This window comes from Chiloscyllium plagiosum, unplaced genomic scaffold (assembly GCF_037043375.1).
Source record: "Chiloscyllium plagiosum isolate Xiang-an unplaced genomic scaffold, Cpla_swu_hap1 HiC_scaffold_13, whole genome shotgun sequence".
NCBI classification, from domain to species: domain Eukaryota; kingdom Metazoa; phylum Chordata; class Chondrichthyes; order Orectolobiformes; family Hemiscylliidae; genus Chiloscyllium; species Chiloscyllium plagiosum.
Window position 1 is genome coordinate 70970801 of NW_028270151.1, and position 20008 is coordinate 70990808.

The 20008-nt window shown below is 38.9% G+C and overlaps 1 protein-coding gene across 3 annotated transcripts in view; it reads right to left on the minus strand.

The window, feature by feature from the left end:
* pccb (propionyl-CoA carboxylase subunit beta) overlaps positions 1–20008 on the minus strand; it is a 56049-nt gene that overhangs the window by 24091 nt on the left and 11950 nt on the right. For all 3 annotated transcript variants that reach the window (XM_087993746.1, XM_087993748.1, XM_087993747.1), the window contains 6 exons: positions 17459–17578; positions 12969–13037; positions 11614–11670; positions 10791–10904; positions 5310–5420; positions 3860–3968 (listed from right to left, as the gene is read on the minus strand). In XM_087993746.1, coding sequence (XP_087849872.1) covers positions 3860–3968; positions 5310–5420; positions 10791–10904; positions 11614–11670; positions 12969–13037; positions 17459–17578 — 580 coding nt within the window. The remainder of the gene's footprint in view (positions 1–3859; positions 3969–5309; positions 5421–10790; positions 10905–11613; positions 11671–12968; positions 13038–17458; positions 17579–20008) is intronic.

Sequence of the window (20008 nt, forward strand, 5' to 3'; positions counted from 1 at the left end):
TAACACTTCTTTCCTGTGAACCTCAATTCCATCTAGTCAGTATTCTCCTCGACAACACTGTTTTTTCCCAGTGTGAATACAGATGAGAAATATTCATTTAGCGCTTCTCCTACCTCCTCAGACTCCATGGCAACTTCCCACTACTATCCTTGATTGGCCCTAATCTTACTCTCATCATTCTTTTATTCCTGATATACCGATAGGATCAAGGAAACCCCTAAATTTTCTATCTGCCAATGACTTCTCATGTCCACTCCTGGCTCTTCTTAGCCTTCTCTTTTGATTGTTTCTGGCTAGCTTGAATGCTCAGTTAGGGCACTTGAGTGTTAAAGTCTCATCCTAACAGAAGCCGCCTCCTTCCTCTTGACAAGAGATTCAACTTCCTTAGCAAACCACAGCTCCCTCACTCATCCACTTCCTCCCTGCCTTACAGGAACATGCTTATCAAGGACACTATTAAAGCATAGGAATTAAAGATAAACCACACAGCTACGGAAACAAAGTTGTCTGTCATAGCATTTGTAATACTTACTATGTTTTTTTTTAAACTATTCAAAATTTCAGCACATAGACAACAACATCAAGATTTATCTATAACTCAACAATTTATTACTAAAAAGACCACCCATCCCAGTTACAACAAGCCAGAATGAAGTTGAAGTTGCATCAATCTCACTGATCAACAATCTAAGAATCACTATCTGTTAATGTTGAGAAACATATGACATTGATATCTGTTTTACATTGTAAAGACCAATATGACGAATAATATTTTCTCAGTGGATAATTCTAATGGAAACAAATACATCTACCATGTACAAGTAGGTGTAAAAGCTGTTAATGACAATTCTGGTAATGAGAAAAGTCTTTTTCACTATTTTGAAAGTCAAAGATCCATTGTAAGATTATCTGAGGTAGATTGGAAAGCATTGGATATGACAGGGATACGGAACCCAGCGTTTGACATCAGCTTTTACACAAAGATAATGCTCAACTTACAACAGTAAACACTACAACATTGAATAAATTAGATGAGGTTGCCTTCTTAAAAGGAAGAATTATTAAAATACATCTGACTGGCAGAGAACAATTAAAATGGACGTGTGTTATATACTTTGCCCAGATCTTTAAAAGCCACAAGTCAGGAACCTGCTCCCGAATTGAAAAAACTGTTAATGTAATGTTCCAATTTTGAGTAAGTTTGATCATGGCAGACTTAAGTAACTATGGACCATTAGATTTATTGCAGGACAGACAAGATGCTCAAGGATAATATTAGAAATACTCTTGAGGGTCATTTTGGCAGGGAGGACATCTCAAGGTCCTCTGAGAAAGAAAGATCAAATGTTATATTGTGCAACCTATGGGAACAGAATGAAGATGTGATAATGTAAACTTTACAACTTTAATAAGTCTTTCAGGAATAAACTTTTGAGATGAAAGAAGTAGAGACACACTGTTACTCACAGACTGAAAGCAATTCGCCACGTTTTGACAGGATTACATGAACAAAACTGCTTTGACACCAGATTGATAAAATGGATACTTTATTGCCACAATGTAAGAATTGCCTTGCAGAAGAATTTAAGGAGTTAATTGCAGAAAAAGCTATGTTTGAAACAGACAGCTAACCCAGGATATAACAAGGAGCTACTTTTGATAAGATGACAAGCTACAGACTCAAGGTCTCCAGAAATGTAATCAATGTTGGGGATGAAAGAATCTACTGAGTCATCAATAATGTCACACTACAAACCTGAAAGAGAGAAAATTGTACAAGAATCCAACACAAGAACAAGTCAGTAGCAGAATTTCAAAGAACATTACACAAGGACTGAAGCCCGGACATTTCCAGAGACAAACCACTTGGTTGGAATCCTGGCCAGATTCCTCCATCAGAGAGAAGCCCAGTTTGGTTGTGAGGCTTAATTTGCTTACAGGATGAGTCTTATTTTGGTTGCTACTTTCAATAACATTTAAATCATTCTTTCAGTCCTTGATTGTCTGAGGTTCCTTAGTAAGTAGATTCATTGCAGGTAAATCGCAAGTTACCTTTAATTAAAGTGTTGAGAGATATATGTAGATATGAAAATGCAGTTTATTCCTCTCTAAACATTCATAGCTACTGCTGAAAAGTCAAGCAGAGTACCAGATGTATCCACTGTTAAATATCAATAGCAGCAAGTACAAATGCTGTGAAAATGTAGCAAAATTAATTCCGAGTTTATAAAGCACTAGTTTTCTACATATTAATGACTTGACTTTGAGGTTTACCAAAGAATGAAGGAACCATGCTGTCTCTTTGATGGACAAATTATTTTAACTAGATAGGTTGCTTGCAAGTTAAACAGGGGTAGCAATGGATTGGATAGTAACTGGAACACTTTTCCTCAGAATAGATGACCTATGGAACAAGCTGTCAGCTCACATGTACAGTTTCTGGTTGGGGTGGAGCAGATATCAGTGAAAAGTCATGTAGAAGTTAAGGTCACAGGGCGCCTGCTGGAGAATGTAGATCACTCTTGAGCTTGAAAGGAATTTTCCAGTTTTCCTTAGTGGGATATTTTTCCCCTTTCAAAAGGTATATAGCTGCGGGTAGGTGATAAATGCTGTATTATGATGGTATGATACTTTCTTGTCCAACAGCAAATCCACAATACATCCAAATATTCAAATCTTCCAGGCTTTTCCAGATAGTCCAGAAAAATAAATATTTTGTGCAGTGTCTCTGTCATTCCCAGACAGTCGTTGTGAATCTGTGAAAGATAATCTTTGATTTGTAATTGTATAATCTAATACCATATCCGAAAGTTCATTATCCACTGAACAAATGTACGTTGTTGGGAACAAATATATATTTGTGGATTTTGAGAATTTGAACAATTTCTAGGTTGACTTTTTGGAACACAAAAATCAAAAGACTGGGGACTGTGTTTGCCACAATTGTCCTTTGTAAAAACCAGTCATGAAAGCTTGTGTGAAGTTGGAGTGAGCCAGAAATAAAAAATGGGGAAATGTTTTCCTAAGACAGTAACAATATAACTCCTAAACAAACAGTTGAAGAAATATCTCAGAAGTATTTTTGGAGAAACAAAGAACAGTCCAGGAATCAACATCACTGAAATCCATCTGAAAGCAGACACGTTAACTCAGTCGTACGACCCACGTCTGACTGACCTGCTCCTCAAACTGAAGGTCTTCCATCACTTGTGGTTGACAGCAACATTATATCAGCAAGAAAACAAGTGTGAGAACTCAACTCATTCTTTAGATGGAGCTTGTGGTCAACAGGATTTTTCCCTTCTACGCCATTCAAAATTGCTCTGCAATGGTGTTGTTTTGACCTGTATATATTCATGCGAGTGTGTGTTTGAGAAAAGGAGGTTAGAGCTTAGTTGATAACTAGTTTGGCCACTTATTTTTAAAGTATAACCTTGTTTCTAATCAACAAATTATTTTTGGGTTTGCCAAAGAAACCTGGTGAATGTCTCATTCGTTCTAAATTACAGTAAAGAAGAGAAACAATCTTTTTTTGGTGATCACGTGAACATTAGCCTTTGAAATGATTCAGGGTGTAGTGGGGCTTTATTTGGAGTGCACTCCTCCTATCAGATTTGTTGGAATATTTTATCAACTTAAAACCAAAATCTGAATCCAACTGAAATAAGGTCTGAATGGAAAAGGGACTGTACCTAGCAAAATGACAAAGGATGTCCTACACTTACCTGAGCTAGACAAATGGCAGTCAACAATTCAGCATCTTTAAAAGGTCCAAAATATAAATCATCCAGTCAGGCTGACACATTAGAGTGCAGTTTACACTGAAAAATATTTATTGTCCAAACGAATGCCTTCTAACCTGAAATTGCAGTGTGTGTTTTAGCACCACCCAGATCTTCCTGAGTCACATCTTCATTTGTAACAGATTTCACAACATCAGGACCAGTTATGAACAAGTAAGATGTATCCTGCAACATCAAACAAAATCTTATCATTAAATTAATTACTGCAACTGATAAAAAGAAATAGTGAGTGACAAATTTTAAAACAGAACCTCTTACTTAGTATTATCACGTATCTTATTTAGTTTAAAAGAATATACTTTGGGTTTCAATCAAGAGCAATAAAAAAAATGAACTTAATTGTAAAATGAAAACTTAACACTAACAAATGGTAATTGCAGCAGACATGAATATTTGTGGAAGTCAACTGTATCTAGAATTTGAAAATAAGAAGAACCTCACAATGTATATCAGTAGAACCAGCAACAACCCAGATAATGCATTTGTAATCCAATAATAAGCCATATTCAAAAGGAGACTGCAACTTACCCACCTTTCTCAAAGCATTGTTGCTATCCATATCTCTTTGATATCTTGTTGATTAATTAGATCATGCAAAAATACTATGTATTACCAGACAATTTCAATAATATTAACTAGTTCGTGTCAGTTATTTGACCCTTTCATGGTCCTTCCATTTTAACTCAGACCACGATTGATCTTTTACCTCAACTACACCTTAAAACTATTTAATTGTACTTGATTCTCTCAGTATTCAATAAGATACCAATCTCCCTCTTGAATAACTGAATGAACAAAACTCTGGGATTTAGAACTCAAGATTCACAATGCTTTCAGTCGTATTTCTGCTCATCTCAACCCTAAATGGCTGATCCCCTATTCTAAACTCTGATCTCTCGTCCTGGACTCCTGAGTCAGTGGAAGCATCCCTCAGCACCTACATTGTAAAGATCTGTAGGCACTTTGTGTTTCAAATCACTTCAAATCCTACCCCTCCCCCCAAACCTTCTGCCCTCCCTCATGAGACCTATTCTCATACCTTCATCCCATCCTATGCCTGTCATGCTTCAATCTCTCACCATCCCACCTCGGCAAACTCCAAAAGGCTCTCACCTACCCTCACCCCACCACATGCTAGTCTTTCCTCCACCACCGACCACCTCACCCAGGCCCTCATCCCCAGTCTGTCCTGTCCCACCACGCAGACCCTCTTCTCCCTTCCCTAAGCCATTGACCCCCCTCCCAAAACCTCACGCTGCTTCATGTCTACAGCCTATAAGCCCTCTCCTACTCCACCCTGTCTTGCTGTCTCCCCACCCTTCTCACAGACCACATGACACTTCAGCCCTCCACTTACCACTCTCCCCAGCTCCTCTCCCGGTCAGCCTATTTTATTGCCAAAGTTTAAGGGAATGGGAAAAGCATTCTAGAATTATTTGTCATGCCACATTGACCACTAATAGCACAGGGAACAAATTTCTGCAATTAAATCACATTCTGCTTTACCTTCACCATAAACGTGAAATCGGTCAATGCAGGTGAGTAGACAGCGCCACCAGCACAAGGACCCATAATAAGAGATATTTGAGGCACAACACCAGAGGACAGTACGTTTCTCTGCAACATATTCAAAACACATTTACTAGCAAAGTGTTTTCAAACCTGTACAAAAATACACATCATTGATTTTGCAGGAAGATAAATTAAGCATAACCCATTATGATAATCAACACTTCCAGAAAGATTATTTCACTACTGCAGTTTAAGTCAGTCTGATCCTTCCATAAACTACACTATGTTTAACACATCACCAAATTTTAAAAGAACATTTCAGATTTATTGTAATTTTTACATTTTTAAGAATTGTGGCAAATTTTAAAATGACAAGCTTCTAAAACCAAGAAGTATTTTCATTGACAAAGACAAGAAAAAAAAGGTGAAGAGCAAAGCTCATCAAATCAAAATATGGTCAAAACATTACTCTAGTTTGTTGATTTGCCAGGTTCAGATTATTAACATAGGCAAAGGAAATAGTGACAAAAGAACTGCGCTTCCTCCAAAAACTAACAATGAAACTGCACAGACAGACAGGCTACACAACATCACACTTACAAATTGTGCTGAGGAGGGCATGTATATAAAAAAAACTGTCATTATATCTGGATTTTCTTACTCATTAATGGGATGTGGCTGATTATTGCCCATTCCTAATTGTCCTGAAGGTGGTTGTGGGGAGTAGCCTCTTTGAGCCACTGCAATCCTTGGGGGTATAAGGACATCCACAATGCTGTTAGGAACAAGCTCCAGGATTCTGATCAGCAAATATGAAGGAACGGCAATACAGTCCTAAATCAGAATTACATACAGCTTGAAGTAGTATTTGGATATGGCAATATTCCCATGCTTATTCTGCCTTTGACCTTCCAGGTAGTAGAGGTCATTGCGTTTGGAAGATGCTGCCAAGAAGCCTTGGTGAATTACTGAACCATCTACAAGATGCACTGCAAAATGCTGCTACTGCATGTTGATAGTGAAGAGAGTAAATGCAGAAAGTGTTGGATAGGTTGTCAACCAGGTGGGCTGCTTTGCCCTGAACTGAACTCTCCAGTTTGTTGGAGCTGTACTCATCCAGGCCAGTGGTGAGTAATCCATTACACACATGACTTGCACCTTGTAGACAGTTAACAGGCATTGGTGAGACAGGAGGTAAATTATTCAGCACAAAATTCTTTGCTTCTGACCTGCTCTTGGAGCCATAGTATTTATTATAGCTGCTACAATTCTCATTCTAGTCACGGTAACCTCTGTGCAACCAGTGAACATCCCCATCTCTGAACGATTTTTTTTCGGGAGGAGGAGTTGCTGGTCGCTACTAAGTATTTCATTTTGAAAGTGGTATAGTGGCACATGTAAGCATCACATTTTTGTTTTTGAGACAGACAATTCGGATATATTCTGCTCACCTGGATCCTAAAGTAATAGCACAATCCTCTACTTCAAAAAAATTCAAACAAGGGATGTGGGCTTGAGATTTTGGAGAAGATTTGTAGCTCAGGTTGTAAGTTTGCTTAGTGAGCTGGTAGATTTGTTCTCAGATGTTTTGCCACTGTGCTAGGTAACACCATCAGTCAGCCTCCGGTAAAGCGTTGGTGTTCTGCCCCACTTGCTGTTTATCGTCTCAGTTTGTTGTGGTAGGTGTTACCATTTACGATTCTGTTTGAGAGGTTGGGAAAAAGGGTCCAAATCTGTATATTTGTTAATGGCGTTTCAGTTTGAATGCCAGGCATCTAGGAGTTCCCATGCATGACTTTGCTTAGCTTGTCCTAGGATAGATGTATTGCTACCAGGTTCTTTAAATTCACCAGGAGCTGTTTCAGTGCGATGGTACGCTTGTGGTTTACCATGATGTCTCTGGGCTGGAGTAGTCTGGTCGTCATCTGAGGTGACTTCTTGTTTCGGCCAGTTGTGCAGGAATTGGCGGACTGTGCTTATTGGGTCCCTGTTGTTCCTGAATACATTGTATAGATCTTTTTCCCTCAGCTTCTCATAATTCTTAGGTGCTGGTGTGTTGTGGCTCATTTAAATAAGGTTTTGGTGCAGCTTAATTTGTGGGTGTTGGGATGATTGCTCCTGTGGAGAAAGTGAGGACTGCAGATGCTGGAGATCAGAGCTGAAAATGTGTTGCTGGAAAAGCACAGCAGGTAAGGCAGCATCCAAGGAACAGGAGAATCGACGTTTCGGGCATAAGAAGGGCTTATACCCGAAACGTCAATTCTCCTGTTCCTTGGATGCTGCCTGACCTGCTGTGCTTTTCCAGCAACACATGATTGCTCCTGTGGTTGAGTATCTGGTCTGTATGTATGGCTTTCCTATAAATGCTGGTTTGCAGCACTCCATTGGCTTTTTGTTATACTGTAACATCCAGGAAGGAGAATCTGTCATTGTTCTCATCCTCTTTGGTGAGATTTATACCAGTAAGGATATTATTTGTGTGTTTGTGGATTTCTTCTAATTTGTTCGTGATGACAAAGGTATCATCCACATAGTGGACCCAAAGCTTGGGCTGGATCGTGGGAAGGGCTGTTCATTCTAACCTCTGCATAACTGCTTCTGCTAGAAGTCATGATGTTAGTGATCCCCATAGGTGTCCCGTTGATTTGTTTGTAGATCTTGTCATTGAAGGTGATGTGGGCTGTCAGGCATAGGTCTCCTAATTTGAGGATTCTGTCCTTGCTGATGGAATTGATGCGGTTTGCATCCTTGGTTCGTATAGCAGTGAAGCCAGTGTTTCTTTGGCCAGGGTGATGTTTCTTGATGTGAATAAGGCCATGACCTCGTCATCCTCTGCCTTGGTGTCTTTGATGATGTTAAGGAATTCCTAGATGGAGTGGATGAAGTGGGTTGTCTTCTCCACTAGGCGCTTCAGTTGCATTGCAGTTACTTTGCTTGTCTGTATGTCGGTGTGCTGGGAAGTGAGACTATGGATCTGAGGGGGAGCCCCTTCTATATATACCTTTGGTAATCTGTAGAAAAAGGGGGTGTTGGATCCTTGTGTTTTCATACTTTGGAGGTCTGCCTTGTTAATTTCACCTGCTTTGTGTAATTTCCTCAGGGTTTGCTGTAATGCAGTTTTGAACTGTGGAGTCGGGTCCATAGCCACCTGTTGGTAGTTATCGATATCGGTTAGTATAGTGTTTGCTTTTTCAGTACTGTGTTTTGTTCAGGATGACATTTATATGCCCTTTGTCTGCCAGTAGGAGTATGATATTTCTGTCTACTTTGAGTCCTTCCAGGGCTTTCTTTTTCAGTGTGTTGAGGATGTTCCCTTCTTTCTTTCTGCTTAGTGTTGATGCTACTATCTGTCTGATGGGATCCTTGCATTAATCTACTGATTTTCAGGTGGATTCCAGTGCTGCTAGGAAGACGTTTATATCCGTGTCCCTGTGGTTGAAGTTCATCCCTTGTGCTAGGGTAGCTTTTTCAATGCATCAGAGTGGTCGATCAGACATGTTCTTTATCTGCACACACTGACCAGATACTCAACTACAGAAGCAATCATCCCAAAACCCACAAAAGGAGTTGCATTAGAACATTATTGAAACAAGCCACAACGTACTGCAGCACCCAGGAACTATAAGAAGCAGAGGAAAAACACCATACAATGTATTCAGGAACAACGGGTACCAGGTACCAGTCCGCTGATTCCTGCGCAACAGACCTCAACAGGAAGACAACATGCTCAGAGATTTTAGCCACTCTACCGTATGTCGAAGACAACTTAGCTGATGACCAGACTACTCCAGCCCTTAGGCATTGTGGTAGCCCAAAAAAACCTACCACCACACGGAAACGGCTCCAGATGAATTTAAAAGGACCCTGTACCAACAGCAAGCAGAATGAACGTCATATACAAAATACACTGCAAGAACTGTGACAAACAGGCAGGAAGCTAGCCACCAGGATACATGAGCACCAACTAGTCACCAAAAGACATGACTAATTATCACTGATATCCATACACACAGATGAAGAGGGACAAAGTTCGACTGGGACAATACATCTATCCTAGGACAGACTAAACAAAGACATACACGGGGATTCCTGTGTAGGCCTGACATTCAAGCTGGAGCTCCATTAACAAACACAGAGATTTGGACCGCATTTACCAACTTCTGAGAAATAGCAGATGGAGCTTAACTTAGATAAATGCAAGGTGCTATACTTTGGAAAAACAAATCATAGCAGGACTTATATACTTAATGGTAAGGTCCTAGGGAGGGTTGCTGAACAAAGACCTTGGAGTGCAGATTCCTGTTCCTTGAAAATGGAGTAGAAGGTAGATAGGGGAGTGAGAGCAGCGTTTGGCATACTTTCCTTTATTGGTCAAAGCATTGAGTATAGGAGTTGGAAGGTCATGTTGCAGCTATACAGAACATTGGTTCATCCACTTTTAGAATACTGCGTGCAATCCTGGTCTCCTGTCGGAAGGATGTTGTGAAACTTGAAAGGGTTCAGAAAAGATTTACAAGGATGTTGTCAGGGTTGGAGGATTTGAACTATACGGACAGGCTGAATAGGCTGGGGCTGTTTTCCCTGGAGCGTTGGAGGCGGAGGGATGATCTTACAGAGGTTTATAAAATCAGGAGTGGCATGGATAGGGTAAAGACAAAGTATTTTCCCTGTGGTTCCAGAACTAGAGAGGAAAAATATAAAAGGGAGCCAAGGGGCAACTTTTTCACACACAAGGTGGTGCATGTATGGAATGAGCTGCCAGAGGAAGTGGTGGAGGCTGGTATAATTTGCAGCATTTAAAAGGCATCTGAATGGGTATGTGCACAGCAAGGATTTAGAGGGATATGGGCCAAGTGCTGGCAACTGGGACTAGATTAGGTTAGGATATTTGGTTGGCATGGATGAGTTGCACTGAACAGTTTGTTTCCGTGCTGTACATCACTACGACTCTATAACTGTTGCAGTTTTGCTAGAATGTGCAAAATTACTTGACCAATTAAGTTGACTGACGCAAGGCTCAGCCTTGAATTAACAAGATTTCCTGACCAATAATTAAATTCTAAACTCATATGAAACACTTTATTTAACAATTTAAGCATTACCTTAGTGACACTAGCTACCCAACGAAGGAGCAGTGATCCGAAAGTTTGTACTGTACTTCCAAATAAACCTGTTGGGACTAAAACCTGATGCGGTGTGATTTTTAACTTTATCTTGTGAATACATTCTCATGTCCTACTTTGTAATAAGTCTATCCTTATTGAGTCATGCATCATACATGATAAATATTTGTCATGGGACATCAACTAGTATGTGTCAAATTTCACACCCGAATTCTACTCCAAACCTGCATCTCTATATTATTGTACACTTAATATTGATCAAACTGTACTTTAGATGGTAAATAAAAGTATAGTACAAACTACTTTGTTCAAGAAAAATACTTTAAAAGTGTAAAAGGTCTTCCAATCTCACCAGAAAAATGTCAGCATAACCAGCCAAGGACTCCACACCTTCCTGAATACGTGCTCCTCCAGAGTCATTTAGACCTATAACAGGAGCTCCTACCAACAGAGCTTGATCCATAATCTAGAAAGACACACAAACTTTAAATTAGATTATTGCAAGTAAAAAATAGTGGTGAAAAATAATTCCCATCATCTTCTACTAGAGCAATGTACTGATTAAATTCAGTAGCAATAATGTCAGTAGTGCCACTTTAATGGGGTAACTTAACTACATCAAACCTTTAAAAACAAAACAATATAACAGCAGTTATATTAAGTAAATGGATATGTGCTATAGGCTACCTGAATGGTGGAAGGGAAGACAAACTCTAAAGCACGGCAACTAAAAATGAGGTTCAAAGACTGCCCTCCGTCATCTCTAGAAAAGAAAAGTCAACCTTTTAGGTCATTCACCCTTCATTACTTCCAAAGATAATTGGCCGAAAATGTTACATAAAAAATCAGAAAATGCTGAACAAATTCAATAGGTTGGCAGAGTCTGTCAGAGAGAAACAAATTCAAGGAACAGACATATTGGAGTTGAAACACTGACTTTGGTTCTCTCTCTACCCATACAGCTAGACCAGCTGAGTGTCTCCAATAATTTGTTGTTATTTCAGATTTCCAGCATCTGCAGTACTTTGCTTTTGTTGCCTAAGATGTTAACTATTTTGTGCTGTAGAGCAGTTGAATACAGCTCTACAGCACAAAAATTATGCTTTCAACAATAAGGACTTACTCAGGCCTTATTGAATGACTTGCTTCAAGTTATTGCTCATTTAGGTCTTTACCTTACAGATCTTCTGTGCATGAGCTCCTGATAAACTTCCTCCAAACACTGTAAAGTCCTACCAAAGGAAAACAAAAACTATATTATTACCAAAACAATGTACATCAGTTTTATACAATAATGTGAATTCTTTGTTTTTTCCCATTCTGCATCTAGCCAGACAGGATACTGCAGCCCACATTGAAAAGTAAAACACTATTTAAAATGACTCACACTATACAGCAGCCTCAATAAGATACAGAATTTATTAAAGCACCTCAATGTCCAACCAGAAAAGATAATAGTTATGGAATTAATCAGTATGGCAGAGGAGTTTAAAGAGTATTTAGTTATGCAGGGTAAGGATGGGCATCCGTATTTTGAGATAAATTATTCCATTAATATTTATTTTGGTCATAAATCTCACTGCTTCATTAGAAGCAGGGTGTTGCGAGGGGGGTAATCAGTAGGTAGTTTTCAACAATGTTCCAAAGCCTAAATGTTGATCATTTCTTATACCCTCTATTTTTACCACAAAACGTCAACCCACATTAGGCAATTTGATAAGTTCTCAAAAACAATTATTCATCGATTACTATCTTGAGAGTTCCAGGATTCAAGTCCAGGTTATAGATATTAATCCTAAAATACTGTAAGAATATTCAAGTATTAAACACGAAGGGTACAGAATATTTCCAATACCTCAATTCAATGGAATCAGGGAAAAAAAAAAAGGAGAAATCCTCACACTGATTGCAAAAGGAAGGTTGATATGGTCGCTGACACTTCCAATTCAGATACAATGGTAACAGTGAGATTATTAATTTTAGATCTTCACATTGTCATTCTTCAACTTAAGTTACATGCAAAACTCCATGGCACTAATGCAACCAAAACAAAACACCATCATTCCTTGCTTTGAGATTTGAAGCAAAACCCAGGGGATAATCTGTCTTGTATACTTCAAAATGGAACGTGAAAGAAAGAGTGACCTGGGTTTATACATTCCTTTTCATGACCAAACGGGTCAAAATGCTTTTTAGTCAATGGCATACATTTCAAATAGAGAGCGTGGTGCTGAAAAAGCATAGCAGGTCAGGCAGCATCCAAAAGAATTCCTGATAAGGGCTTATGTCCGAAACATCGATTCCCCTGCTCCTCGGATACTGCCTGACCTGCTGTGCTTTTCCAGCACTACACATAACTCTGATTTCCATCACCTGCAGTCCTCACTTTCTCTATATGTTTAAAGTGTAGTCACTGTAGTACTGTGTGAAGTTCACAACTCTCTACCCTCCCATTCTGTCCCATAATGAATACTCCCAGCAATTTAATCTTTTCAAGAACATAAACTTCAAATTAAAACAGGATTATTACCTGACTGAAGACATAAACGAGTCGCCCATTAATTCGGCCCTGACCAGTCACCACACTGTCACCAGGAAACTGTGACATGATTTAAAAACAAAGAAACTAATAGAGACATTTGAGACATGCAGAACATGATCATAAATTTCCAACTTTGCTAAGTTAATAACCAACTTATCTTGTAAAAACCCACAAGCATTTAGGATAGAAATAGTGCCCACTCAGATTCTTCAATCCTCCAGGATATAATGCAAAACCTGATTCAACATGTTTAAGAAAATACTAAATACAATTACACTTCACAAAAAAAACTTTTGTTAAAGGAATGTTTGTTAAATGAATATTAGCATGCCAACATCAGCACGAGGCATATAAACTTCGGGAAGTTCTGTGTTACATAAATTCTGTGTTACGATTGAGCCGTCCACAATCACCTGATGAAGGACCGTCGCTCCGAACGCTAGTGTGCTTCCAATTAAACCTGTTGGACTATAACCTGGTGTTGTGTGATTTTTAACTTCGGGAAAATAGCCTATCAGGCAAAAAATAAAATTTCCTTCTACCTTATCCCAACAATGTGCCTTTAGCATAGCTCGGACGAAAATCACAACCAAATGTCATTTTTTTCATGCCAGCCAATTATTTGTGGGCAGCTCCATGCTTTGGACCTCTACCATTTAGATACTGGAGTGATTACACCAAACCAACTCTCGAGAGGAATCTTAAATACCAGTTACACTTTGATAATGAATTAAATTGTCAGGGAGAAGCAGAGAGGGAGGAGGAGTATATTAACTCCCTATCACATTCTTCTATTAAGTGCAGATCTTCCTTCAAAGATAGTGGCAACTGAGAACACACTAATGATAGCTCTTTGGTCAATTCATTGAAGATTAACATTACTCAATCCTGCAACATATTATTTGGGTGAAGGAGCTGCACTTTAAATCCTACAGTGAATAAAGACTGTGACAATTCTTTAGTGATTGATATGTCAAGTGCAAATAGAAAATCAGATCAAAAATTTTTATTTAAATTAAATGGTAGGTTTTGGATAATATCATACACTTCCCACTGCAAAAAGATAAAGCATAAACTTTGGAAAAATAATTTGTATAGCATTAAATGCTGATTTACAGAAAATTATTGAATTATTCTGTCATTCAGTAATTGTTCCTGGATTTAAACTAATTTCCTTCATCACTAATGATAAATATGATATGAATCTCAAATGTAATTCTCCATTATTTCAAAAGGAAGTATTGAGCCATTCCATTCCCAAACACCATTTGATGTATTATGGTGATGATTTAAAATAATAGTGCTTTTAAAAGGAAGAGAAGGGCACTTCAACATAAGACAAAGACGGAATTTTATTTTTATATTATTTTACTCCTTATCCTAGGATTATTTTTTCCTCATCATGTTCTACTTGTCAATTGTTATCTTTTCATGTTATATTTTCCCTTTTAAATCCACCCTGCTTCAGCTGAGGTTTTTGTTTTCCAATTTCTTCACACAACCTTTAAAGATGATGCATGGTAAGACAAAACCGCTGCTAAAAAGGGCAAAAGACATTTAGCACCCTAGAAGACTAGGACACAAGGAATAAAACTGGAATAAAAACAGCCATTAATTTATGCAATGTGAGAAAAGGATTCTGACTGGTTGAGCCATTTTTCGCATAGAGATGTGACAACAGCAGCTGCCAATCTCAGTTCTCAGACCAGGCAAATAGCCTCTGATGGGAATGCGGTAGAGATTTACAGTCTCAATTACTCATTTTTCCAATAAGAGACAATGTACATATGAATTCCATTTGCCTACATGAAATAGAGCCCTGTGTTAAATAAAAAGAGAGGACATTCTGAAGATACATTTTTTCCATATTTCAGATTTCCAGCTGTAGTGCTGGAATTTTACTGTGCTCCTGTGTTAATTTAAATAGCATCTCGCATGTGGAAATGCAGCGAGATTCATAGCATGACGCATTTGCGCTTGCAAATGGCCCAACCTATCAGCACCCCTTCCCCTTGCAGAATAAACTCTAGCCTAGACTTCACATTTACCAGAAAGATTGATGCACAGGGGCATTGTCAAACCCCCATCGTAGTACATACCAAAGGAATTGCCTGGGTCATTTAATTATATGGCCAGCATAAAATTCGAGTTTACGGATAGTTCCAATGCAATCAATCATTTACTCAGGAAAAGTTATTAACTAGTTAAACATAATTTAACTCCTGAATAACTATCCACACTTAGCTCACACCCCTCCATAATTACACCTCCCACAGACACTGATCCCACCACCCAGCCACACCCCAGTACCTCTGTCCTACAAACCAGGCCAGATCCTGCCACAACAGATTTCTCTCAGCTACCCCAATCTACCCTAACCATTGCATCACTTACCGTGCACCCTATTCACTGCCTGACTGATATTTTACCCACCTGGCACCCTAGTTCATGCCTAACTGGCATCTCGACTCTGGTATTCTACTTGAATGCATCTGGCACCCTACCTCTACTCCTGTAGCATCCTTCCCTTCCCCAGTTGGTGCCCTGTCCAGCTGGCAAACAGCTTACCTGACTGCTGTGAAAGGGCTGAGGTGTGCATTACAGAAGTTCTACCAGAATGAGCTGATATTTGCATTTCTGAGGGTGCTTTGAGTGGAATCTCCTCCCAGAAATGTGCAGCTTGCTTCTTTAACAAGATAGGAGGGCAAACCCTCAGGAAATCTAGCCTGACATCCCTTTTGCATGTCCAGTTTCTTTCTTGCTAAGTATGATGACTGTAAGACTGCTTGACTTCTCTTTCTAGTAATGTTCATGTTTAATTTTCAAGATAAAAAATTAAAACCAAATTTAGGCATTCTTTTGCAACTGCTCTATTAAATGTAAGAACTCGCTGTTAACTTCATATCTGCTCTGAACATGTTACAAAAATGAAATTGAGCTCATACAGTCCTTAAACTGGATGGAGAACAGAAGTCAGATGGAGGTTGGGGGTGTAGGCTCTTGGATTTTAATAACTTTATTTCAAACTCATGCACTTGTGTTGGAATGATTGAAACAAAGTAAAAATAGGGGGCATAATTCTCAAGGTGATGCAAGAACAGAGGAACCTAGGCATATGTGCATCAAACACTGATGATGACAGGACAGTGGAGAGTATTTAATAAAGCATACAGCATTCTTGGTTTTATTAATAGGGGCATAGAGTACAAAAGCAAGGAGATGTTGAACTTGTAGAAGACACTTGTTTGGCTTCAACTGGAATAGTGTGTACAGTCGTGTGCACTACTTTGCAAAAAATGTAACTGCATTGGAGTGTGCAGACGTGATTTACAACAATGATTCCAGGAACAGAAACTTCAGGTTATGAGTACTGGTTGAAGTTAGGATTATTTTCATTCGATAGAAGATGGCTAAGGAGAGTTTTGTAGAGGTTTTCAAAATCAAGAGCTGGCCTGATTAAGTAGAGAGGGAAAAGCTATTCCTGCTCATTTTTACGAAAGGCATATATTTAAAGTGTTGGGCAAATGAAGCAAGAGCAACATGAGGGCATAAAACCTTTTCACACAGCAAGTAGTTAGGGTGTGAAATACATTGCCTGGAAATGTGATGCAGACATATTCAATTGAGGGATTCAAGATGGTATTAGATTATTATTTGTAAAGGAATGTGTTGCATTAATAATGGGAAAGGTCTAGGGATAGGCACTAGCTCAAAGAACTGATACAGGCACGGCAGGCCAAATAGCCTCCTTCAACACCATAATTCTGTTTGTGGTTTTCTTGCTTTCAGTTCAGAAATAGAGATTTACTAAATTTGTTTCCAAAGCATGGTTTTGGAGCTGGTCATCCAGTACAATGGCTCCTACACTTCTGAAATGCACAACTGTTGTGTAACATTCAAATAAACACAGAAAATTCTCTCAAGACATAGAATATTGAAGTTTGGTTTTCCTTTCAAGCATATTTGTAAATTGGTAAACTGAAAAGCAAATAATATTTTACAACGTACCTGCTAAACCAAACATCATATGCTGCAAATAGCAGTTCTAGTGCATAAAAAAAGAAATACTCTTAACTTATTTGCCAAAGAAACATTTTGGTAAGGGCGTGTTTCAGCACCTTATTAGTCCGATTCACCTACCTCGCCAAGTGACAGTAAATGAAAAAATCCAAATCAACAAGCTCACATCATAACTTAACGGGGTGGGGGTGGGAGGGAATCTTTTATTTTTGTCAAATTTCTGACACATGAGAAAAGCCAGAAAATTCTACACCTTCAAGCATGCAGCTCCTGTATAATCTTTAAGACAGCTCAAACATACAGCCACTAGGGTCTCTTCACGATACAATTTGTAATTGGCATCACCTCAGTGGTCAAGCAAAGAAAGACACTAATATATTTACAATCAAATTTATAGTACAACAGTAGTATTGGCTATGGGCATGAAATAACCTCCACACATGTTTTATAGTTGTTACCTTATCATCCTTTGTGCCCATGCCAAAATCCGAACACCTATGTTCCACAAACTTGTCATATTCTATAAAGGATTCAGGATCCAGAAGCAGCTGGACACGTTCTCTGGCAGTGAGCTTTCCCTAGATAGACATAACCATAAGTATTAATGACAATTATGGCTCTAATTTATGTATACAAATGACTATTTCAAGAAATATTAAGGGGGTGGGCGTGGGTGGGATAGAAACAAAGAGCTATTATACTTAAGAGTATATTAAAAAGATGATAAACTGCCCAAGTGCTTATTGAATGTATTGAAATTAAACAGAATTTGAAGCCTTTTGTTTCTGCTAAGTTTCCTAGACAGGAAAGAAAGTACAGTTTACTGGCAACTAAGTGCTACTTTTGAAAACTTTCTGCCACATAGGTTTCTGCAACAGTTTCATGAGCTGTTGTAACTTCCATATTCATAAACAACTGTCCACCTAATGTAGGTAAGCAAGTGAACATTAAGGATTTACAAAACTATCAGTATACTTTGAGAATACAGGTTTTAGATGCCAATACAGCACCAACAATTGCATTTCAATTAAAATACCACAACTTACATTCAATAAATGGAGAAGATGCATCATGGAGTAATAAGACAAAAACTGGAAACCAAGTGCACAAATATTAAGAGGGACAGAACATAGAACAATACAGCGCAGAACAGGCCCTTCAGCCCTCGATGTTGCGCCGACCTGTGAACTATTCTCACCTTTTCCAATGTTTCCACATCCTTCCTGTAATGGGGCGACCAGAACTGTACACAATATTCCAGGTGAGACTGCACTAGCCAGAAGAATGGCCAGAAGAAGCTTGAATGCCATATTTTGAAGAGAAATTTGCAGAAAAGTTGGTGGAAAGATGGAAGGATTAGAAAGGGAAATTCCACAGACTGAAGTCTTTGGAAGTTCAACTCATAGCCACAAAATGGCCTGTGTGGTGGGAGAGGGAAGGGAAGGATGTATAAAGGGAAAGTCTTCAAAGTGTTAAGAATATGTCAATAGCCCAACTTCTGTTCCATGAAGTATGTGTGCTCTGCATTTCATACATGTATCATTCCCATTAGACAATACTTCAGACATACACTCAATTAGTTTAAAATATTATTCATGAAACAAATCATATTTGCAGGGGCTATACACATAATAACAAACAACTAATAAGCAGGATGGAACATGAAGCATAAGGGTTGTGTTTCAGAATGGGTTATCAATAATAAGAGGCTGAAAACAAAAAGTTGCTTCAGGTTTTTTAAAGAAATGCTTCAATGGTTACCTTAACTTCACACGCAAATATGAGCCAAGCATAATGAGGACATGGAAATGTTCAACAATTATCGAATGGAATGACACAGTTGTAGTTTGCCCGAAATGCCTTCTCCTGAAGTTTGAACATAGATCATTACAGCACATTACAGGCCCTCGATGTTGTGCCAACCTGTGGAACCAATCTGAAGCCCATCTAACCTACACCATTCCATTCTCATCGATATGCCTATCCAATGACCATTTAAATGCCCTTAAAGTTGGCGAGTCTACTACTGTTGCAGGCAGTGCATTCCATGCCCCTACTACTGAATAAAAAAACTACCTCTGACATATGTCCTCTATCTATCACCCATCAATTTAAAGCTATGTCCCCTTGTGTTAGCCATCACCATGAGGAAAAAGGCTCTCACTGTCCAATGTAACCCTCTGATTATCTTATGTCTCAATTAAGTCACCTCTCAACTTCCTTCTAACAAAAAAAAATAGCCTCAAGTCTCTCAGCCTTTCCTCGTGGGACCTTCCCTCCATACCAGGCAACATCCCAGTAATTCTCCTCTGAACCCTTTCCAAAGCTTCCACATCCTTCCTATAATAGTGACCAGAACCGTACGCAATACTGCAAACATGGCCGCACCAGAGTTCAGTACAGCTGCAGCATAATCTCGTGGTTCCCAACCTCAATCCCTCTACCAACAAACTGTATACCTTCTTAACAACCTTATTAACCTAGTGGCAACCATCAAGGATCTACATACCTGGACACAGATCTCACTGCTCATCTACATTGCCAAGAATCTTACTATTAGCCCTGTACTCTGCATTCCTGTTCCTCCTTCCAAAGTGAATCAACTCACCATTTTCTGCATTAAACTCCATTTGCCACCTGTCAGCCCAGCTCTGCAGCTTATCTATGTCCCCAGTAACCTACAACAACCTTTGTCACTATTCACAACTCTGCCAACCTTAGTGTTATCCCAAATTGACTAACCCATTCTTCTATGCCCTCATCCAGGTCATTTATAAAAATGACAAACAACAGTGGACCCAAAACAGATTCTTGCAGTACACCACGAGTAACTGAACTCCAGGATGAATACTTCCCCATCAACCACCACCTTCTGTCTTCTTTCAGCCAGCCAATTTCTGATTCATTCCAGAGATGGAACACCAGACAGAATGGACAATATCCAAAAGATAAACTCCTAAAATTCTCTACAACCACCTTTGGAGTAATTTTAACATATTGTCAGCAGA